Source organism: Sceloporus undulatus, chromosome 2, assembly GCF_019175285.1.
Source record: "Sceloporus undulatus isolate JIND9_A2432 ecotype Alabama chromosome 2, SceUnd_v1.1, whole genome shotgun sequence".
Lineage (NCBI taxonomy): Eukaryota > Metazoa > Chordata > Lepidosauria > Squamata > Phrynosomatidae > Sceloporus > Sceloporus undulatus.
Window position 1 is genome coordinate 66,905,567 of NC_056523.1, and position 24,456 is coordinate 66,930,022.

The following is a 24,456-nucleotide window of genomic DNA, read 5'->3' on the forward strand; positions in this document are numbered from 1 at the left end:
AATTAGGATAATAAAAAGAGAAGAAGGAAAGAAATTAAGGGTGAATTTGAAATGGCATTCGCACCAATTCCAGCATTTATGATTTGGGGGATCTGCTTCTACAACTAGCGGGAGTGATATAAGGCATTCGAGTTACAAAACTTTTAGGGGGGAGCCAATACTCCGTTCTAAAAATTCTCTTTGGTGAATATAAAATTTAAATCTCCACAAAGCAGTTAACAGCTGTTATGCTAAATGTTTATGAAAACCGCGCTTTGATCTTGCGCTTCCCACTTAACACCTATTTGCACAGAAAATCAACTTTTCTTCAAAAGAAACAGTTTGATTCAGAAAACAAATATATGGTTTCCTTACATATAGTTTTAATAGTTAATTAATTAAAAAAATAGAAATATAATGTATAATTGTTGCTTGATGGAGTGAAAAATTCGTGAAGCAGTGAAAACAACAATTCATGACCATCCCACCAGTACGGCAATGCATATTTAAATCAGGTAGTTCTAGTATAAGACAGCGTCTGCTTAGGAGACATTAAAGATAAGGAGAAAGCTTCTGAATTAGGTCTATTTGCTCAAATGGATGAGAAATCAAATACATTGTGGCTATAGGAGGTTACATTTCAGTGTTATGTTGAATGGTCTTTCACTAATCAATGGAGGTGGGGGGTTTCCTTTCCTTTCCTGTCCCATTGCAAACCCTGCACTCCCATCATCCCCCAAATCGCTCCACAGATCTTTAAGATGTACACTGCATGTAATAATCCTTCAATCACTAGCTTGATTTAATGTTCTCCAACAGCAGTCTTAGAAGGGAAATACAGTGGTACCCCGGGACGAAATCATCCGTTCGCGGCGCCCTCGTAACCCGAAAGATTCGGCAACTCGAAAAAAGCCATAGCGCTAGCGCTGGAAGCCGCGATTTCTCGGCGTAAAAAGCGCTCCGAAAAAAACAAAAAACGCACCAAAAATTTGTTCGTTATAAGCCGAAAAAAACAACGTTAACCTGAACAGTTTTCCTATGGAATTTTTTCGTTATCCCAGAAATTTCGTTAACGCTGTGCTCTTTCGTTATCCCGGTGGGTTCACCACGGGTACAGGTAACTACCCTACCAACCTTGGTTTTTGCTCTTTGTGATTGCCTGGTGTTTTTATCGACCTACAGCTCAGTTCTTTTTTCACCATCAGCTGCTACCCCCTCTTTAATCAAATCTCTAGACTACTGCTAAGCTTTTATTTTACGATTATCTGTTGGACAATCAGGACCCCAATGATTACTTAAGGTAGCACAATTTTTTATATTATGTGCGAAACGCACTACACACTGGCTGGTGACAACTGAAGATGAGTGCGTGGGATAAGTTGGAATTCTGATGTTTATTTTGAATCCTGTTCTAATAATTGTACTGTACAATTTATTCTTTCTTATCATCTATTTATTCTATTCTATATGGTCAAGGGATTCTGAATAAAACAACCTACTCCATGTATTCCTTACTCCATCCTTCGAACAAGCCCATTTTTTTGTTGTTTTACAATTGAACTTTTACGTAGTCCAGAAGTCGCACCAAAGCCACGCTCCAGCCGTAAGAACTGGAGCGTGGCTTTGGTGTGGCTTCTGGACTCTTAGGACGCATGCATCATTGAAACACCATACCTTCACTGTGACTCGAAGCAGCTTTATTTTGGCTGTCTGTAACAGGCCTGAGTTTGTTTTCCCTCATCCAGCCCATTACCGACTCCAGGCAGGCATTCAGAGGGAAGACACCATCCTTAGTCACTACATCAGTTGGAGACACAGAGAAATATATTTGGGTGTCATCGGCATACTGATAACACCACGCCCCGTGTCTCCGGATGATGTCTCTCAGCGGTTTCATGTAAATGTTGAACAAAGTGGGGGGACAAAATAGCTCCCCGGGGGACACCAGATGTCAGTTCCCTCTTAGAGGAGCAAGTATCCCCCAACTGCACCATCTGGAATCTGCCCGAGAGATAGGATCGGAGCCACTGGAGTGCAATGCCCCCGATACCCAATTCCCTCAGGCGTTCCAGAAGGATACCATGGTCTATGGTATCGAAAGCCACTGAGATGTCCAAAAACACCAACCAGGTCACACTTCCCCTGTCGATGCCCAGACGGAGATCATCGACTAAGGCTAGATGACAGGGAGTCACTGAGATGTCACATTCACAAGGTCACCATAAGTGGAGATTGACTTGAGGGCAGTTAACAACAACAAAGTGCCATTTTGCATAACAATTAAATCTTTGCTGGTATTCCATATTCGTTACTTAGTTATGTTTACTCCCCCCCCCCCGGAACACACCTTAAGAGCCAACAGCCAGATTCAGCTTCCAACTCGGGTGCAAGGAGGTGGATGTTACCACCCTTCTCTCACCAATGATTGAGGTGACAACAAAGATCCTGCTTCAAGGGGTCCTGTTTTCTGATTGTTGCAGTCTCGCCTCCCCCTTGTGCCTTGACCATAAGCTAAGCATATATCCTTTGCTCAATCCAGTTGCTGGCTCTTAAATTGGGGTGGAGTGGCATTTATAAGGTCATGTCACAAGATAGTAATTATAATAGGCATCTATGGACACCATCATATTTGCAAAAAAATATTCAAGGGCAAGTTTGGGTTATAATGGAAGTCTTCCAAAAGTTGGAAATGTGGTCATTAATTTCCCCCAAAAGTTGTACTTTGAAAAAAGCAAGTTAGTACTTCTTTTATTTTAATATACAGTGTGCCTGTGCCAACTGCAGGCTTGCCATCTGCAGTCTGAGCTTCTATGGATGGCAATCCAGGCTTTTTTAATGGGGGGTGCATACACATGGCAGTGTGAGCAGGCACATGCACTTATTGAAAAGAATGGGACTTAAGGTCCTGCGTTTTTTTGCTATCCATTGAAGGGGGATCCGGAATGGATCCCCCATGGTTAGCAAGGGCATACTATATTTTCTGCAGCCAAATACAAAAATTAGCTTTCGGGCATTCCCACTTCAATTAGTGGCAGGTGGTAACCATTTATATAGCTATGCGCTGTACAAGATGCTGTTCCCACAAGACTACATGAAACCGTTGACAAGAAGTATTTACATTTTCAAACATTTTCTTTTATCACTTGGCACCATATAATCAACATTTTGTTGCTTCAGTATTTTGTTGCTTCAGTATTTATCAGTCCTCAAACACAGAAAGAATTTCTTTTTTCAAAAGGAGAGATAACATGTTTTTGGTGCACAGCTCTGAATACAAATAAATCTTATCTTACCTCAGTTAACATTATTAGACCAAGGAAAAATGACACAATTGAAAGAGCAAGAATCAACAATTCTCGTCTGTAACCCCTTCGGAAAACCTTCGGATACATATCCACCACAGCTGTCACAAGACTTTCAACGCACACAAACTGGACAAAAGAAATGCAAGAGACAAAAGATGTAACATTAAAATATGTATTATTTCGAGAGCATTTGCTAGGGTACAAGATACTCTACTATTTCTCCATAATTTACAGTCCAGTCCTGTTTTAAAAGTGTGCCAAATATGTCCCGCTATGCTTTCAATTTATCACACATGTTACATATGTCTGCTGGCAATGGGACAGAGCACTATTTGAAGGGTTGGATTGTTCCTTCCAGCATTCTTCAAATATCTAGTAAGAGCTGCTTGCATGGCAGTTCGGAATGATTTTTCTAAGTGCAGAAGTTCCACAGCAAAATACTATCTGTAATATAAGGCCTACAATAAAAATAATGAGAGAGGCAGCAACTTGCCCAAGGCAATGAATTCCAATGCTCAGGAGAGATTTCAGCTTAGGTTTTGCATGTCTAATACAAAACAGATCTACTGTATCACCATGTTACTCCCGTATTCATAAATACTAAATGCAATGTTTGCTCTTCAGTTCCCTGCCATCGTTCAAGGAAAATGTGTGCATGAATGGATCATATAATTATAGAATCATAGAGTTAGAAGTGACCACAAGGGACATCCAGTCCAACCCCCTGCTATGCAGGAACACACAATCAAACACTCTCAACAGATGGCCATCCAGCCTCTTTTTAAAAACCTACAAAGAAGTGAGACTACACCACTCTCTGAGGTAGCATATTCCACTGTTGAACAGCTCATACCATCAAGAAGTTCTTCCTAAAGTTTAAGTGGAATCTCTTTTTCTGTATGATTCCAGGTTGGTCCCACAGCTAGGACTGGGTTACCTCATCCGTAAGAACAGCTGATCACAGATCAAACAATTGTTTGGATGCTTGTTAGGAAAGGGTGGTCTATGCATGCTCAGGTCCTGATAATCTTTTGTTGTATACCTTTTGATTAATACTATATTACTTTTGACTCTCCCTTTCCTTTCCTCCTGTTATATTACCATTCTCAATACTGAGACTGTACAATTCTTAGAAGCAGGGATATACCATTTTTGTTTATGAAGTAAAGAAGCCATGCAATGCTAAGTAGAATCATTACAGTATTTTATAGTACTTTTATGTAGTTCACATATGCTTTTTTTGAAATACGTATAAAAACTTTGTAAGGTACACCTGCATTATACATAGTTTGAATGCAGGAATGGGTAGGCTGAAGATGAGAGAGAGTGGCTTTCTAAAGAACATTTAGCAGGAGAATAATGTAAGAACAATGGTGCTTGTGAGAACATCTCAGGTAACCGGTTGGCCTTGTTTGAACAGAATGCTTGCCTATATAGACTTTCAGTCTGATCTAGTATGTCTGTTCATATGTTACTAATTATTTCCATATTCATAGTTCAGTTTCTTAGCCACTGTGTGACACCAGCTAGCAATCAAGTTTTCCAAAAAAGCAGAGCACTACCTTAAAATTCAGCAAATTTGTCCCTACTACTTAAACTTATAAAATGCTTGCAACACTTTAAATACACACACACATTAAAATTTCCAGATTTCCTTACTGGAACAGTTCCAAATATAAAATCTTAGAACAAATAATTTGAGGATTATAGTATAAACTAGAACGTGAAGAGACTTTAGCTATACATAAGAAGTTGAACACTTTCAGTCAAAATAACACAAGGATAGGAATTTGAGACTGAGGGAATGAAAGCTTAGGGCGGGGTACAGACCGCCGCTTTGCAGCGGTCTGGCGCCGCCGCCAGAAAGTCCGCGGGGGAGCCGGAGCCCGACTCCCGCGCGGACCGAAAAAAGAAGCTCCAAAATGGAGCTTCTTTTTGCGTCGCGTTTGCGACGTAGCGAGGCGCCAGGGGCGCGCTCGCTACGGCAGCAGCGGTGCGACGCGTCTGGACGCTGTGCGTCCAATACGCAAAGATGGCGGCGCCCATGTAGAAAGGGCGCCGCCATCTTGTACGTATTGACTACGTATTAGGGTTAGGGGGGTGCGGAAGCACCGCCCCTTCCTAACCCTAATACGTATTCAATACGTATTTTTTGGCGGTTTGTAACCCGCCAAGAGGTTCTTACAGATGAAATTTTGCTTTTGGAATATGTATTTTATTTCTCTTTGCATCCTGCTGCATCCCTTAAATGAACTCCCATGACTACTGCTATTTTTATTATCTGTTTATCATTTCTGTTTTCCTAAAAAATGGAAAAAAATATAGCTGACAGACATTCTGGATTACTACTTGCCTCTACTACTGTAAACACATCAGAACAACTATTCAATAACATTAGGCTATGTGTATATAAAATTATCTTTCAATTCATACCTGACTATCTAATCCAAGGAATATGAGCATCATGAAAAATAATGTTGCCCATAATGGAGAAAGAGGCATCATTGTTACAGCTTTTGGATAAGCAATAAAAGCAAGTCCAGGTCCTGAAAAAAAAGAAAACAAATGTACTTCAGTAACAATTTTCTCATTTCATATTTTAGTAGCAACTTTGTCATGTTGATGGTTTAGAGTTTATGGATATATAAATGGATAAGTGAGGTGTCAAATACGAACCTATCGCAAAATCATTTTAGACCAGTGCCTAAAGACAATATATACTGTATGGCTTCTGGAGAGTAGGATTTACTGTTTTAGTTATAAATTACAATGGTTCTGGATGCTTTTGGACACTAGAAAATGAAAGGGCAGGAAGAAGCAGAATCATCTTATATTTCCAGTTTCCATCACTTATTTCTATTGTCCAAAGTGTCCTTAGGGAAGTCAAATTTCCAGAAATTTTGAAGCGTAAGGGTTTTCTTTGGAGGGGGGGATGAAAGAGTGGGGGATGAAATATGCAACATGTATTTTCATCAAATCTATAAGTATTTTATTGCTTTAACAACAGTTGAAAAACTTTATTCATAATGCAGTCCTAAATCTAACTACTAGCCCCAACTAGGGTGGCCCAATAAATCACCTTGCTATTGCCTTCCTCGGAGGCTGACAGCATGTGACTTACCCAAGGTCACCCAGTGGGTTTCATGGCTGTTATTTAGCGAATGAATGAAATTTAAAACACAAAAGCATTAATTGCACAATACTAAGGCTGTACGTATCTGCATTGCAAAACTCATCCGGTTGACACTACCTTAACTGCCATGGTGTAATGCTATGGAATTTTGGGAACTGTAGTTTTGTGAGACATTTAGCCTTCTCTGTCAGAGCGCTCTGGTGCCAGAACAAACTACAAATCCCAGGATTCCACAGCATGGAGCCATGGCAGTTAAAGTGGTGTCAACCTGAATTATTTATCCAGTGTGGATGCAACCTAAAAGAAAAGCCCTACATGGTTTGGGTCTAGGTTACCTACAGGATCATGTTCTCCCATATAATCTGCCCCATATGCTCAAGTGCTTTGACAGACATATACTCCAGTCAGCCAGGACTAGGTTGGAAATTGTCAGCCAGAGGACATTTTCTACAGCCACCCCTAGACTGTGGAATGATCTGCCGGAAGAGGTTAGACAGCTGAATATGCTGTCTGAATTCAAAACATTATTAAAAACCAGTCTCTTCCAGTAGGTTTACCCAGATGATTTTTAAATTGCCAATTTTAAATGTGGATTGTTTTAATATGTGTATTATCTTGTCCTTGTAAATTGTATGGATGTCCTATCACATTGATGTGTACTTTAAATGATTTGTTTTAACTGACATGATGTGTCTGTTAATTGTTCTTGTCCCCCACCTTGAGAGAGGTGGATAAGAAATATTATTAGGACTATCAATATAAATGAAATAAAGTTCGTTTGGACAAAAAGGGTCTTGTGGAGATAATATTTTAAAGTTTGCACTACAAGCATATTCAATATACAGTGCACCCGTGTCATATGTGAGCATGCTTTACACAGCTTTCATGATACGCTGGGAGGCGGCACGTCTCATAAGGGATAATGGGGTGTGCACCTGTGGTGCACGTGTGTCACCACTTGCACAAGCCCCATAAATTTAAATGGGGCTTGAGCATAGGCAGACTTCCCTTTATGCGGGGAGTCCAGAACGGATCCCCTGCGTAAAGGAAGGGCAGACTGTACACGTTAAATCAACACTGAAAATATTGAAATAATGTACTAGCATCACGAACAAATGAAAGTCTGCAGCCTCAAAATAATCCTTTCATGAAGATGGCAGCATCTATCAGGTGCAAAAATATATCTGGATTTGTGAATTTTATATGCCTACAGCAATCATTACTATTCCCTAATTGTGCTAAATTACTCTTAATTTGTAAAATTCTGCTGTCCTAAAAAACCAAACTTCCCTTATTCCTAAAGTGAAAATAAAATAAAATCATCAGATGGTTTCCCCCTGTGGTCTTCTCCAAACTTCCCAAATCTCTTAATTGAAAAACTGACAATTCACCCATGGAAAAAATAGAACAAATTTCTTCCCATCCCCACCCCACTCCCCAGCACAGATTATGGACAAGCAAAAGGTCCTAGGTTCAGTATTTGACATCTCCAGATAGGAATCCGAATAACTCCTTTCTGAAACCCCAGGCAGCTGCAGTCTGTCCATGTGGACAGCCCTAAGCTAGATAGAACAATGATCTGATACTATGCGCATGTCCTTGTTCCTATGATTATATTATTTTATAATCAAATAATAAAGTTGTTCAAACACTCATATTGGTAGGCTTACAAACTTCATGAAGACAATAGACTAAAACTTCATGGAGGCGATGGACTCATTTACCGATCCTTGGGTCCCTCACCAAGAGAAAGATGGCATAGAAATGCAATAAATAAATACAAGAAAAAAGAAAATCAAAAGTATTGTCTGCGAATAATTGCAGAAGATTTGCATTCCATCCAACGTGGGCAAAGCCTTTTTCTGGTCTCCAGGCTGTTCTTTGGATAGCATTAATGTCTTTCAAAGAGTTTCAAAGAGTTTGCAGGTGCAGAGGAATGCAATGGTCCCATTGTGACACACTGTTTACCCTTTGGAAATAAATCTACTGCAACTCAATACAACAAAACAAGAAATAGTAGCTATAGTGGGTCAATATTTCCCTTTTTCTTCTGTGTCTCTGTAGTGGGGCAATGTTTTCCTTTTCCCACACATGCATGAAAGGGAACCCAATTATGAAAGGGAATAAAAAACGTACCAAGGGAGGTAAATTTTTGGAAGGTACACAGGTTACAAATTTGTCATGAACAAACCATAAAATAAATAGTTTTGAGGTCCCAGCACCTAGTTCTCGAAAAATATTATACTGTAGTTATAAAGTCAGCATAGACTATACTATAAAGTACTGTATCTAGATTCTAACTACTATTATAAAATACATGGAAACACCAAAACAAGGATTTTATTTTTTAAATAGTACTGTCCCTCCCAAATTTGGAAATGTAATTTTTCTTCAGCTAATGTCCAACCGGGTAACTGAATATGAATTTGACAGAAGATTTTCAGTTTTTTAAAAGATCTCCCCTACTGAAGAAAAAAAAAATCCTACTCAGTCCCCATGTTAATTCCAAAGGACCTAAACCAGAGGCGATTAATATGAAACATATTTTTACAACATACCTGATTCCGCAACTTCTGCTATGGGCACCCCCTGTTCATATGCCATAAAGCCAAGGACAGAAAAGATGGCAAAACCAGCAACAAAGCTTGTGCCGCTGTTCAAACAACACAGCATAATGCAGTCTCTATGGATAAAAGATAGATTTATGATTTGTTTTATAAATTCACTCCACAGGATTCTTTCAAATGAATATCTGTACTGGTTGGCAAAAAAACACAGAAACTTGCAAAACACACTGGCATAAAAAGCCAGCTTCTGGGTGTCTTGGGGACATGGCATACAGACGCACCCACTCCCAAGATGCCTGGAAGCCAGCTTCAAGTTGAGCAGCTGCCTGCATAAGGGCCAGCTTCCAGGCACTCTGGCAGTGCAGTGTTACATGCTGCCAGAGCACCTTAAAGCCAGTTTCAGCTGCGGCGGCCTAGAAAAGCCAGCTTTTAGCCACCTGAAAAAGGAGTGGCTCTTTGCTGCTCCTTCTTCAGGCAGCTTCAAGGCAGATTAGGGCCATGGATTTTGGTTGCCAAGGCCCCAATCCACCTTCGAAAGGAACAACTTAAAGGCACCCCTTTGGGGCGGTCTGTTTCACTCCAAATGTAGACTACCTTGAAAAGCAGTGGATTCCACAAATGATTAAGCAATTCCCACAACAGGAACTAAAACACTTCAACTCAAAGTCTATAGAAAGGACATTCACACATCTATCCTTCAAACCAGGAAGCCCAAAATGTAGTCTCCCTGTCACTATAACATCTTTTTAAAAACTGGAATTCCTTGCTTGTTTTACTCACTAAGTAAAGCCCTAAACCGATGGGCAGATGAAGGTGGCTTCCAGCCACTCCAGGGGCATTGCATTTAGACAACACACACCCCTGGAGTGTCCATAAGCCACCCTGGGGTTGCATTGGGACTGCCTAAGGCAGCCAAAAAGAAGTGACTATTTTCTGCTTCTTGCTGCAGTCCATTTGGATGCCTCCCAGGCTGCGCTGTGTGTTTGCTACAGCCCTGGGCCAATTGGGCCAGGAGCGGCTACTGGCTGCTCCTTCCTGCCCATCTGTTTCACCCCTAAGTTGCAGGTCCTAATGAGATTCATTCAACACTTTTTCAGACAGCTAAGCAGTAGCTGTAATACTTGGCGTTTGCATAAACTAGCTCTCCCTTCCCCAATTTGTTGAGATCTATTTCCAAAGAACAGATGAGAAATGTTCTTCAGTCCCATGATATAGCACTTCAGCCTCAAAGAACTGATGTTATGTCACACAGCGAACAGCCGCGAAATAAAAGTGAAAGCTGTGCATTTTATTATTTAGTAAAATATGTCCAACAAGTGATAACAATTGCAGGCTACAACTTAATTGGGGAGAACATAATTTAGCTATGAAAAGTCTCTTAGGTTTAAGTAGACAGGATGCATTCAAAATCTAAAGCAATATACTGGCCACATTTGTCATATACAGCAGCAAAGGGATTGCCCATAGGTATTTATGCAAATCCTGGTTTATTAAATCAGGATTTGATCATTCAAATCAGGCCAATATATACCACTGATCCTGGAGGGTGGGAATGAAGACTCTAGTTGGGATACTGGAATTAGATTAATTATACAAAATCCATAATACTCGTTGTGTCAGCACTTTTATTAGTTCAGCCAGAAAGCTTATAATAGCTTTTGAATGCCACTGGCTTCTGCATCAGGTGTCTTGATCAGACAAGAGGGTAAAAATCATGCAAGAAAAGAAAAGTGTTGTTGTTGTTGCTGCTGTTGGTGTGTGTCTTCAAGATATTTCCAACCTATGACAACTTTATTGGGGGTTTTCCTGGTAAGATTTGTTCAGAGGGGGGTTGCCATTGCCTTCCTCTAGGGTTGAAGGTATGCAACTTGCCCTAGTGGGTTTCTATGGCTGAGCAGGGATTTGAATCCTGTTCTCCAGAATCCTAGTCCAATACTCAAACAATGATACCATGCTGGCCTGTAATCTAGAGGCCTATGTCTAGGTTTGTTTGTTTGTTTGTTTGTTTGTTTGTTTTGAGAGAGAGAGAGACAGAGACTCTGAAGACAGAAATTCAGGCTTTGCCTCCTACAAAAACAAGGCTGTGAAATCACTTGGAACAAAGTCAATAAAGGATAGCAACAACATTTCAGATTTACATTTCACAACAATAACAATAACAATAGCAATAACAATAACAATAAAAACAACAACAACAATAATAATATCTTTATTTATAGCCCGCCTTTCCAAAGATCAAGGCGGGTTACAATATAAAAACAGTGTTACAAAGTCACCAAAAAACACATCAATTAATACATATTAAAAGATAAAAATAAATAACATCCGATCTAGTACGAATGCAAACAGTAAAGGGAGAGCAGGGGCTACAACTGGGACATTAGGGGAAAGCCTGCTGGAAAAGGAAGGTTTTTAGCTCCTTCCTGAAAAGGCCGAGGGAGGTGGCCGAGCGGAGCTTCCTTTGACATGTATATCTATATCTTCTGTTTGGATTTTTTTAAAAAAGAAGCTGTCAGCACAATATGGATTTTGGATTTTGTTTTATGGCCAACATGGACCATCTTTTTAAACTGAATAATAATTTATTGCCCATTTACATGGGATGTCTATATTTTGGGAGTTATCCATAGAGATCCTCCTTGTTATTATGGAAGTCGCCTGCTACATTTATAGTTGTAGAAACTAGAGTTGTAGAAACTAGATAGGCTAGCTGGTTATTGGTCATCTCTGTGGCCTGAGGATAACCTTGATACTTCTTTCTTTCTCCAGGACCATCGATGTTCATACACACACAAACACAGACATAAACTTAAAAACTTCCTTCCAGAAGCCTCACTGTGCTAATAACAATGTTCTAATTTAGTTAGGAAAAAATAAATTAAATATTAAGGCAATCTGATACTGTACTCTGATATAAAAGGTTCATTTTTTCAAAATATCTAATTTTTAAAATTTTGTTTTTAATGATCCCAAAAGATGTTCAATATTGTGTTTGGTCAACTTTAGCAATATATGGACATTATGATTATAAGCTTACAGGTTATTTTAATAATGTGATTTTTAAAGAACAAAAATCATACACAGATTAATTGATCCAGAATCAACTAATTTAATTTCATACAATAGCAGCCTTAAGGGGAAAATTAATAAAGGCTAATTTAGGATAATAAAAGAGAAGAAATTAAGGTGAATTGAAATGGCAATAGCACCACTTCCAGATTTATGATTTTGGGATCTGCTTTACAACTAGGGGAGTGGATAAGCATTAGAGTTTACACTAGGGGGAGCCAATACTCCGTTCTCAAATTCTCTCTTGGTGAATATAAAATTAATATCCACACAGCAGTTCCCAGCTGTTATGGCTAAAATGTTTATGAAACAGGCTTTGCTCTTGCTCTCTCCATTAACACCTATTTTGCACCTAGACAATCAACTTTCTTCAAAGAACAGTTTGATTTCAGCCCCAAATATATGGTTTTTAATATATTTTCATATGTAATAATAAACAAATAGAACTCTAATTTATCATTTGTTGCTGAGGAATGAACAATTTGTGAAGCAGTGCAAAAATCATGACATCCCACCAGTACGGCACTGATATTTAAATCATGTAGTTCTAGTATCCATGACAGAGTCTGCTAGAGAACTTCAAAAGATAAGGGAGACAGCTTCTGAATTAGGTCATTTGCTAAAATGATGAGAAATCAAAATACATGTGCTGGTTATAGTAGGTTACATTCAGTGTTATGTGACTGGTCTTTCACTAATCAATGGAGGTGGGGGGTTTCCTTCCTTTCCTGTCCCCTGCAACTCCCATCATCCCCCAAATCTGCTCCACAGGATCTTAAGATGTACACTGCATGTACATACATCCTTCAATCACTAGCTTGATTTAATGTTCTCCCAACAGCAGTATTAGAAGGGAAATACAGTGATACCCCGGGTTACGAAATTAATCCGTTCCGCGGTGCCCTTCATAACCCGAAAGATTTCGCAACCCGAAAAAGCCATAGGCGCTAGCGCTGGAAGCCGCGATTTCGTGCGAAAAAGCGCCGAAAAGCACCAAAAATTTTTTTCGTAAGCCGAAAAAAAAAAACGTAACCCGGAACAGTTTTTTCCTATGGAATTTTTTCGTATCCCGGAAATTTCGTAACGCGGTGCTTTCGTATCCCGGGGTACCACTGTACAGGTAAATACCCTACAAACCTTGGTTTTTGCTCTTGTGATGCCGGTGTTATAGAAATTACAGCTCATGTTCTTTTTATTCACCATCAGCTGATAACCCCTCTTTTAATCAAATATCCTAGACATACTGATAGCTTTTATTTACGATATCTGTTGGACAATCAGGACCCAAATGATGTACTTAAGGTAGCAAAATTCTTTTATATTATGTGCGAAACGCACTCCCAACTGGCTGGTGACAACTGACGATAGCTGGTGGAGTTGGATTCTGATGTTTATTTTTTGAATCCTGTTCTAATAATTGTACTGTACAATTATTATTTTATTATCATATATTTATTATATTCTATACTGGTCAATGACTGAATAAACAACTTACTAATTATTACTTACTACATCCTTCGAACATCAGCACATTTTTTTTACAAATGAACTTTTATCTTCATAAATTTATTTGATAAGAGAACTAAAAAGTCTAATTACAATTTACAACAAATTATAAAAAATGAGTTAAAAATTGTCTAATTGTTTTTTGTGGGTTTTTCAGGCTATGTGGTTGTGTTCTGGGAGTATTTATTCCTGATGTTTTGTCTGCATCTGTGGCTGGCATCTTCAAAGAATGGTGACATGGAGGTGTGTGGGATATATACTGTGTGAACCTTGGTTGAAAGGAAGTGTTGGGTGTTGGTGTGGTGGTGAATAGCAAAATTCACCAACACCAAATCAAAATCTAGCACATGCAAATGAAAATCACCCAGGGTCAGAGTGTTTCCCAGCAGACAATGGATCTCTAATTAAATAGACACAAATCTTCCTCACATATCTTCCCACCCTGAGACCTTGCCATTCCCCAACAGACCAGCACACAGATTAACACAGGGGTAGGCAACCTTTTTGAGCTGGGGGCCGGGTTGCTGTCCCTCAGACAACTGGGGGGGGGGGGGGGGCCCAAAAATAAAAAAATAATTTTTTTTAAATATATATATATAAATAAATAAACCGGGACAAATGTAGGACAAAATTTTCAAATGGAGGACACATTTTTTTAAAAAATGGAGGACACGAAAAAAAAATTGCTGATTTTTTTTAAAAATGTGAATATAAATGCATGTTTCTGAGGCTTCTATAGACAATTGCCCCCCTTGACCCCGCTTGCCCCCATTGCCCGCCACTTGCCCCTCTTTGCCCGCTGCTTGCCCCCCTTTTCCCGCCGCTTGCCCACCTCCTCCTGATAGGCCAAAGGCCCCGTGCCCTTGCGCGAGAGGCCAAAGGCCCTGGTGGCAATCGGCGGCAGGACCGGGCTGGGGCCGGTCCCAAGGCCTCACCGGACCGGATCCGGCCCGCGGGCCATAGGTTGCCTACCCCTGGATTAACATGTAAATCACTTCCCCTCAACCAAGAGTCACACTATCTATCTATCTATCTATCTATCTATCTATCTATCTATCTATCTATCACACACACCTCCGTGCCAGCATTTTAGGAAAATGTCAGCCACAGATACAGGTGCAACATCAGGAATAAATACTTACAGAACACAGACACATAGCCCGAAAACCCACAAGAATCTGTATGCCAATGACACCCAGTTGTATCTTTCCACCCCCGACCTTTCTCCAAGGCTTGAACAGCAAGTTTCGTCTTGTCTCACAGTGGATGCGCCATTGGCGTTTGAAGCTCAACATGTCCAAGATGGAGATTCTTGTCTTTCCTACTAAGCCCACCCTTCAACACTCCTTTTCTGTCTCTGTGGACAACATATCTATTCAACCAGTCCAGCAAGCCCACAGTCTTGGTTTCATCTTCGATTCTTCTCTGTCGTGTATCCCTCAGATCCAGACCACAGCCAAGGCTTGTAGATTCTTTTTTGTACAATATTGCCAAAATCCGACCATATCTCTCTGCCTCTACTGCCAAGATCCTGGTCCATGCCCTAGTGGTCTCACGACTTGATTACTGTAACATCCTCCTGGCTGGGCTTCCTCTTTCTCACCTCTGTCCTTTAATCTCTGTCCAGCATTCAGTTGCATGCATTATCACTTCCGCCCACCGCTCTGACCACATCTCTCCTGTGTAGGCATCCCTTCACTGGCTCCCCCTCCCTTTCCGTATTCAGTACAAGCTCCTGCTGTCGATGTTTAAAGCCCTCCATGGGCTGGCCCCTCCTTACTTATCAGACCTTCTTTCTCCTCACCTTCCCACCAGGGCCCTCTGTTCTGGTAGTCAAGGTCTGCTGTCCCAGCCCAGGATTTCCTCTGCCCCATCTCGGATTCGCCCCTTTTCACTTGCTGCCCCTCACTCCTGGAACCTTCTTCCCCCACAAGCAAGGGCCATCACTTCTTTAACCAGCTTCAAAACAGAGTTGAAGACCATCCTGTTCAGAGAAGCGTTCCCAGGCATTGCATAATTGTCGCTTGCTATTTGATGTTCTTTTGATGCCTGTTTTATCAAACCATTTCCTGTATTGCTATGTACTTTATATGTATTAGCCTACTAGCCCCACCACCTTTCCCTTCTCCTTTTATGTCATGTCTTTTTAGATTGTAAGCCTGAGGGCAGGGAACCATCTAATTAAAAAGATTGTACGTACAGCGCTGTGTAAATTTACAGCGCTTTATAAATAAAGGTTATTAATAATAATAAGAAGAAGAAGAAACTATGGATGCTGGCAGTGAAAGCCTTTGACTTCAAATTGTCTATCTATTGTATGATTATCTAAGTCCTCAACAGCCTAAATCAGGGGCAGACCATTTATGGCCCTCTGGAAAACTCCCAGCAGCCTCAGCCAGCCCAGCACATGGTGAGGGGTCATGCATGTTTGAATGTTACCGATCATTACATTCAGACAATGTGCCCATATGTACTAATGTGTGCACACATGTGAGTGAATAGATCTCTGAGTTTAACTACACTAGTCCTGTCTGTATTTTCTGCAAATAGTTCTGCACATAGATTCATATTTGCTAGACCTGGCCCTAACCTAACAGAAGAGCAGATGATAGCTATAGTATCTGCATCTTACCTGTAACAGTTATTGTTATAGTTGTTGTAGCTCCCTAGGGCTGTCAAGCATCCCAGACAGATGGCATAGGAGAAAAAATATCTGTGTTCCAGCATCCACCCAAACCTACAAGTACAAAACACATCAATAATAAAGAAAATGAAACAGCAATATTGTTTTATCTTTTAGAAATCTGTAAGGATATTTGCTTATAAATTAATTCTAGAGATGAAGTTGTCAGACACTCCAATTATACCTAATTTGGAAAGCTACATGAAGTTGCAAAAATTACATTTGTCAAAGCAACGGGAAAGCAAAGGTTCTTAACTTTCTTTTACGAGTATATTCTTCTTCCTATTATCATCATAGTCAACCAGGAGAAGTATCTCCTTCCCCCTCCCTTCTCATAAATTCTCTGTAAGCTCTGGGAATTCTGTAATACCTGTTCGTGCTTGTTGACAGCTATTCCTAAGTGCATTCAGAAGAAATTATATTCATTCAGGAGCACAAGGCTTCTCCATGTCCAAAAGAGCTTTTCCTGACAGAATAAGATTCTTATGCAAGATAAAGATGGCTGAAATCCAGAAGTGTGCTTCTGTTTGTACATTGGCACAGTCTCTTTCATAAAGCCTCTCAAGTAGAGTTGCTATATTGAACATTCTAGGCATGCCACCCAGATTCTAGGCATGGCACTGAGTGCCTGTTTTGACCAATATTTGGCCCAGATTGCAAGCTTTCATTAAAAAAAATAGTGGCGGGTTACAGACGGGCAAAAAGGGGTGTGTTCATGATGTCATGAAGGTAGAGCCTTCAGACGGCCCTTACCTGAATGCCGCCATGAACACGCCACCCGCACGCCCCAAGCGGGAAGAAGCGGCATTAAAAAGGTGCTGCTTTTCCCCGCTTCTTTTCTATATAGTGCCCCAGCCGGCAAAAGAAAAAAAAAGCCCCGTTTTTGGCCGCCCATGAGGAAGCTGCCTCTCTCTTTGCGGCGTCCTCCGAGGCGGCGGTATGGAAACTGCGGGTCAGAAACGGCCCCAGGTGAGGCGTCTTCACTGCCCCCATGTGGAAGCCCCATACACCTGAGCCACGCCCCCCAGGGCGGGCGGTCTGGAGGCTCCGTATTCAGCAGAATACACCTCTAAGACGTCTTCCCCTGCCCGTCTGTATCCCGCCATTGTAACTCTTTAGCCCCTGCAGACACTGTGAGGTTGTAAGATGCATGAGGAAGGGAGTAGGAGAGAAGGGAAAGTGAGCAGCCAAGCACAAGAAGCAAGGGAAGAGTGTTCTTTGAGGGTGTGATGTGAGGCAAGGGATGGATTAGGAGAAATGGGAGAATAAGCAGTGCAAACAGCAGAGCATAAGAAGCAAGAGGGTGGCACATTGCTAGGCCATAAGGTGAGAGTAGGAGGGCAAAGAGAGTCAGCCAAGGGAGGGAAGGGAAAGGAAAGGAGGGTAGAAAAGGGGAGAGGACCAGTGAAAAGAGTGTCATGGTGCAAGGTGCAAGAGAGGAAGATGTGTTGTCACAAAGTGAGAGAAGGAGGGTAGGGGGATAGGAGATGCAGCAGAAGAGTGCAAAGAATAAGACAGTGGAACACAGCAAAGGCATGAAGTGAGAGGAAGGATTACATGTGAGGCAAGTTAAACTATAAGAAAAGGTGGCAAGACAGAATCAGCAGAGGTCTTCAGAGGAGGAGGGAAACAGTGCAATTCACTGCTCCCATGCTCTCCATCCCCAGTAAGCCACCTCATGAAGTTACTCTGAGGAAAGAAGTAGCAAGGAAATGGGAAAAGGAGAGGGTAGATAGAAGTTTGGATATTAGGCATGACATTCTATGGTTTCACAATAGGTTATGACATTATACACTATAGTATTGGCTTTTAAGAATCCGGCTCCAGACAGCTTTCTCTCTCTGTCCCTTCAAGTCACTTATCAATTTATGCAGTGGTTCTCAACCTTTGGGCCTCCAGATGTTTTGGTCTTCAATTCCCAGAAATCCCAGTCAGTATGTTCATTGTTCAGGAATTCTGGGAGTTGAAGTCTCAAAAAAATCTAGAGGACCAAAGGTTGAGAACCACTGATTTATGGTGTTCACATGAATTTAAAATGTTTTTCTTAGGCAAAGAATACTTAGCAGTGTTTTTTGTCAGCCCCTTCCTCTAAAATATACCCTACAGTACCTGACCTTCTTTAGTAATCTCCCATCCAAGTACTAACCAAGGTTTAATATCTTTAGGGTATTTAGGTCCTTGAATCAGACAGCTAACATATGTGAATTGTTTCTAATTTATTTTTCAGTTTTTTGTATGTTACTATGATGGCTTTTTCTTCTTGTTTTAGAGTGCAAGCATAGGACACTTTTCAGTATTAACTAAAATAATATCATGCCTTTCTGTCCCACTCACCCCTTCCAAAAGCACATGGAGCAACAACAGTGGTGCGTTACAGACCACCCAAAATGGGCAGTCTCGCGCCACTGCTGGTTGCAGTGCAGAGGAGCCCCAGCATCCAAACCGCGCGGCTCCTCCCCGCTGCAAATAAGAAGTGCCAAAATGGCGCTTCTCTTTGTGGTGCAGTTATGACGCCGCGAGGCGCCAATGGCACACTCGCGGTGTCAAGATGGCAGCCCCTGTGTGGAATGGGTGCCGCCATTTTGTATGGACTCGGTCCGTATTAGGGTTAGGGGCATTTCTCCCATTACTTTTTTTCTAAATGAAAAAGACACAAACCAACTTTTCACTGTAGTGTAGGGAGTAATCTTCTGTACTGTTTTAAGTATCTGTGCTATTATTTTTAAGATGAAATAAACAGAATTGTACATATTGTTCCAAATATGGAACACTGTAGTCTATTTTATCATAACACTGTGACATTGCTTCATAAATATTCATTTTCAATAACTTGCCCCAACCACTTCAGGACTATTCGATAAAATATATCTAAAAACATATAATCTATATTACTGACCATCTGTTAATTGATGCTATAAAAGCTATGGCTACAATTTAAAAAGGCAAAACAAAACTGTGAAGCTGTTTCTGTGCACCCAGCAATTTATTATGTCAGTCAAAAGCTTCATACTTCATGGCAAATTGTTTTTGGAAATTTGAGGATTGCCAATATCAGTATATGATATGTCACAGATGTCAGCTATGTCATAGATGAGCCTTTATGATTACCAAAATATTTCTCAAATGTAGCAATTTCTTCAGTTTGGTAGTAAATTATCTGTGAAAACTTCATAATACAATGCTTAGTGCTAGACTATTCTCAGCTGCTGCTGAAAGGTGAAAGTGTGTGTTTAGAAGCACCATTAAGTTCACATTGAATTTGCAACAGAAGGTTAAATCACTTTACTACTGTCAAGATGAATAAAATATAGATGATTATATCTCAAAGATTATGTACTCATCAATGAGAGAAGTTTATAGGTAAAACATTTTGACAGAGTATGAGCTTTTAGAAAGCCAAATACCATCTGGGGCAAGTGAAAACATACACAGTTGCCTCTCTTTTTTTTGCAGGGGATCCGTTCAGGACCACCTTGCAAAAATGAAGTTTTGCTTATATTCAATTCCCATTGGTTTGAATATAGGCATGGGTGCATGGGGGCATGTGGAGGCATACGAGGGGGGCATGCACCCCATTCTTTCCCCCTCCATTTGTCCTTCACACACAAGTCCAAAGACCACGAGAATGGAGGGAGGACTGTATAACTAAAACTAACGTGGATTAATGTATATTCAACAAAATATTGGTCAAGATACAGAGAATAACAAAACATCTACTCCATGCCATGAAAGTTTTAGAACTGTACTTCTTGCATAGTCCCCCACCTCCACTCCTCCATGGCATGACAAACTGCTTTTGAAAATGAAGCAAGTACTGTTTGAGATCTTGAGCAGTCTTAAACACTTCCCTAGCAGGAAACAAAGGACAATTAATTTTTAAAAGGGAGGAAATATGCCAATGAGTTTTTTAAACAAAAGTATTTTGGAAAAGATATTTCCACACCCGAAATCAACTGTTGGCCATTAGCACTTGCAGCAGTGTAGGAAGATTACTGCACTGATCATTTATTTGCCAAATATTAGCAAGATCCAAGTATCTTAAAAGAAGCACAGTGACTGCAGGATCAAGGCACAAGAACTATTTCTAAGAGTACATCAGTTTGATAAACTCTTTACTGCTGATGCGTAACCCCATGTAGCCTTAGCAGGATGGGCAGTAAAGAAAGAAACTTTATGAAACTAGATTTTCCCATTCTTCTCAGCAAACCTCTAAAATTCACTTATGCCTAAAACAGGATATTTTATTAAAGTAAATGAGGAATAGTGTGTGTATGTCTTTAATATTTCACTTTCTCAAGGATGCAGTGGATCTGCATGAAGCTTCATAATGATGTGTTCATAAAAAGGAATCAAAACCTTCAGTGCACAGAGGAAGAAAAGGGATGGCTGTAGTACCAAATCCAAAATCCAGAAAAGTATGCTGAACCATGAAACCCATTTATGGAAAACTTGGTCAAGGCACTACAGCAGTGGTTCCCAACCTTCCTAATGCTGTGACCCTTTAATACAGTTCCTCATATTGTGGTGACCCCCAACCATAAAATTATTTTTGTTGCTACCTCATAACTGTAATTTTGCTACTGTTATGAATCATAATGTAAATATCTGATTAATTAATAAATATTTAATTATTATCAATAACCAATTATTAATAATTTCTCATTAATTATTGTTAATGACTAATTATGAATTATGAATATGAATACTATTAATTCCATCTTCTGCTGCTGTCACCCTGCTCTTTCTTGGGAGAAGGCCAAGCAGTGGAGGAGCCTTGAGCAGAGAGACCAGATGTCATAATCAGAATGGAGGGAAAGAAACCACCAAATGTAGGACATTCAAGAAAAATGTAGGTGACATTACAAAATAAAAGCTAAAAACAATAATATAAATTCACAAAATATATAAATATAAATGCACAAGAAACCGCCTGATGCCCCCCTATGGCACTGCCCTCCCTCATCCTCCTGGCAGCCCCCTCCTTAGAGGTGAGAGTCAGCTGGAACACGTCTCACTTCAGAAGAGAAATATATTGAGCAGTTTGCACTCTATGTCTTTCCAATTTATAACAACAGCTACAAAACTGAATAATGGTAACAGCATATTGGCCATTTAGGTTGAAAACATGCTGCAGAAATAATCCAGTTTGAGGCCAGTTTAACTGCCCTGGTTCAATGCTAAGGAATCCTGGGAAATGTAATTTGTGAGACATTTAGCCTTCCCTGTCAGAGTTCTGCGGCCACAAGAAACTACAGCTCCCATGTTCCCTAGCACTGAGCTAGGTCAGTTAAAGTGGTCTCAAAATGGATTATTCCTGCAGTGTGTTTTGGACCTTACTTTTTAAAAAAATAGTCAAGATTTAAAATGCTTTAAAAATTATTTCCATCTCCCAGCAATGAAATGGTTGGAGGGAAATGATAAAGTTTTGGGGGGGAAGGGCTGCCAATATATTGGGTGATACATTCTGGGGTATGTACAATTTGTGGCCAAGTAAGTGGCCCTGGGCAGGTCACACTCTCTCAGCCTCAGAGAGGATGGTAATGCCAACCCCTCTTTGAAGAAACTTGCCAAGAAGACCTCATAAGGTTGTCTTAGGTTTGCCGTGAGTTGTAAAGGACTTGAAGACACACAAGAGCAGCAAAAAAGGTTTGCAATTATTTCATAGTTAGTACATAGGAATAGGAACCAGCACGCTGTAGTGGTTTGAAAGTTGGACTAGGACTCTGGAGACCTGGGTTTGATTCCCTGCTCTGCTATGAAACCTTGGGCAAGTCACACTCTCTCAGCCATGGGGAAGGCAATGGCAACTTCTCTCTGAGCAAATTTTGCCCAGTGTGATTTGTGAATTGAAGACCAGGGTTTGAATTGCCGCTTGGCCATGGAAACCCATTGAGTGGTTTTAGGCAAGTCACATTCTCTCGGCCTCAGAGGGAGACACTGGCAAAACCACTTTTAAATAAATCGTGGCAACAGGCTTCCCTTAGGGTCACCATAAGCCAGAAACAACTTGAAGGCACAGAACAACAACAAGAGCACCTTGCCACCCTACACATCAGGATGCAGCCATCCACATGAGTAGGGAGGTGACAGAGCTGGCAGTGCCCAAAACGCAGCCTGGCAAACTACCTCCTCTGCTGAGGGAAGAGCGGGAGGGGGAGGAGGAGGGAGCAAAGAGGGAGGGGAAGGGACCAAGCTTACAGTCACAGAAGTGGGGGAGGAAAGATTCCTCCATCGCCACAGAGCAAAGGCTGGTGCCGACAATGAGGGCACCGACTGAGCCTCCTCCTCCAGCCCCTTCCAGCTCAAGCTGCTGGTGTGGGGCTTTTGCCCCATGGGCTTTGCTGAGGCAGCCATACTGGCTGTCAGCCTGTTGCCAGGCTGTTGCTGTGATGCTGGGGGGTGGGGACTTTTCGGTAGCCCCACAGTGCTGGGCCCTTTGGCTGTCTCCCTGGATGGAGACCTTGGTTTGATTCCCTGCTCTGCCATGAAACCCATTGGGTGACCATGGGCAAGTCACACTCTCTCAGCCTCAAGGGACTCTTACGTGACCCCTGTGAAAGGGTCGTTCAACCCCAAAGGGGTCACAACCCACAGGTTGGGAACCGCTACACTACAGAATCTATTTACTGAATCATCCCAAAACTTGTTCTACCTGACACTTGGAGGAAATCACGTTGGTTAGTCTCTGTTACAATTGAGTCATCTGCTGAATAGTGAGACAAAACATGAATTAATCTCTTTGTGGATCTTTAGTTAACAATTCAGCCACAAACCTGTGCTTGGCCTATCTTTGCTGATGTGGAGTCGAAGGCTTTTATGGCCAGCATCCATAGTTTTTTGTGGGTTTTTCAGGCTATGTGGTCATGCTCTATTAAGAGTTTATTCCTGAGGTTTCGCCAGCATCTGTGGCTGGCATCTTCAGAGAATGCTAACCTGGAAGAGAGTGGATAAATGTATATTGTGTGACCTAGGAAGGCAGGAGTGATTCCCATATTAATCTGTGTATTGTTCTGTTGTTGATGGTCTCCTCAGGGTGGGAGGATATGCAAAAGAGAATTAGTGTGTGCTAATTGGTGATCATTGTTTGCTGGGAAAGCCCCTGACCCTGAGTAGTTTCTCATTTGCATTTGCTGAGTCCTGGTTTTGGTGTCCTTCAGGACTGGTAGCCAAACTTTATTTATTTTGAGGGTTTCTTCTTTCCTGTTGAAGTTGTCCAAGTGTTTGTGGATTTCAATGGCTTCCCTGTGCATTCTGACCTGATAGTTGTTGGCATGGTCCAGAATTTCAGTGTTTTCAAACAGCATTTTGTGCCCAGGATGGTTTGTAATATGTTCTGCTACTGCTGATTTTTCTGGCTGACCCCATCTGCAGTGTCTCTCATGTTCCTTGATTCGTGTTTGGACACTGAGTTTGGTGGTCTCTATGTAGACTTGTCCACAGCTGCATGGTATGCGGTAAACTTCTGTGGCTGTGAGAGGGTCTCTCTTGTCCTTTGCTGAGCATAGCATTTGCTGGATTTTCTTGAACAGTTTATAAACCATTTGGAGGTTGTGCTTCTTTACCACTTTGCCTATTCTGTCTGTGACTCCTTTGATGTATGGTAGAAATACCTTCCCTTTGGGTGGTTGTTTGTCTTCACTCTTCTGGGTTTTTCTGCGTCTGGCAGCCCTTCTGATATCTGAACTGGAATAGCCATTCGCCTGTAGAGGCTGGTCTAGGTGCTTCAATTCATCTTCCCAGGCTGAGTTTGGAGGACCCACGCTGCCTCTGGCTCCGAGGGCTGGGAGGAGGAGAGCTCAGGTGTGCCCAAGGCCAAACGCCAGAACTCTTTCTCTGATGCTGGGCTCCTCTCAGAGCAGGTGTTGGTATAGGGTTTTTGTAGTCTCAGGCTGAGTTTGGAGGACCCACGCTGCCTCTGGCTCTGAGGGCTGGGAGGAGGAGAGCTCAAGGCCAAACACCAGAACTCTCTCTTCCAAGAATGAATCCTTTGCTGACTTGGGAAGGAATGGAGAAAAGCAAATGGGGATGGTGATAGTGCAGGATTGGAGGGATCAAGACGCTTGCTCTACCCTTACTACCTCCTCTTTGAATGGCATATGGATAAATCTCATTTGTTGTTGTATGTACAGCGCTGTGTAAATTTACAGCGCTTTATAAATAAAGGATAATAATAATAATAATAATAATAATAATAATAATAATAATAATAATAAT

General features: G+C 41.2%; 1 protein-coding gene across 1 annotated transcript in view; it reads right to left on the reverse strand.

Moving 5' to 3' along the window:
- Positions 1–24,456, reverse strand: part of SLC6A11 (solute carrier family 6 member 11) — a 191,236-nt gene that overhangs the window by 29,770 nt on the left and 137,010 nt on the right. The window contains 5 exon segments of the mRNA XM_042454875.1: positions 3,273–3,410; positions 5,718–5,830; positions 8,976–9,100; positions 16,192–16,268; positions 16,270–16,296. Coding sequence (XP_042310809.1) covers positions 3,273–3,410; positions 5,718–5,830; positions 8,976–9,100; positions 16,192–16,268; positions 16,270–16,296 — 480 coding nt within the window.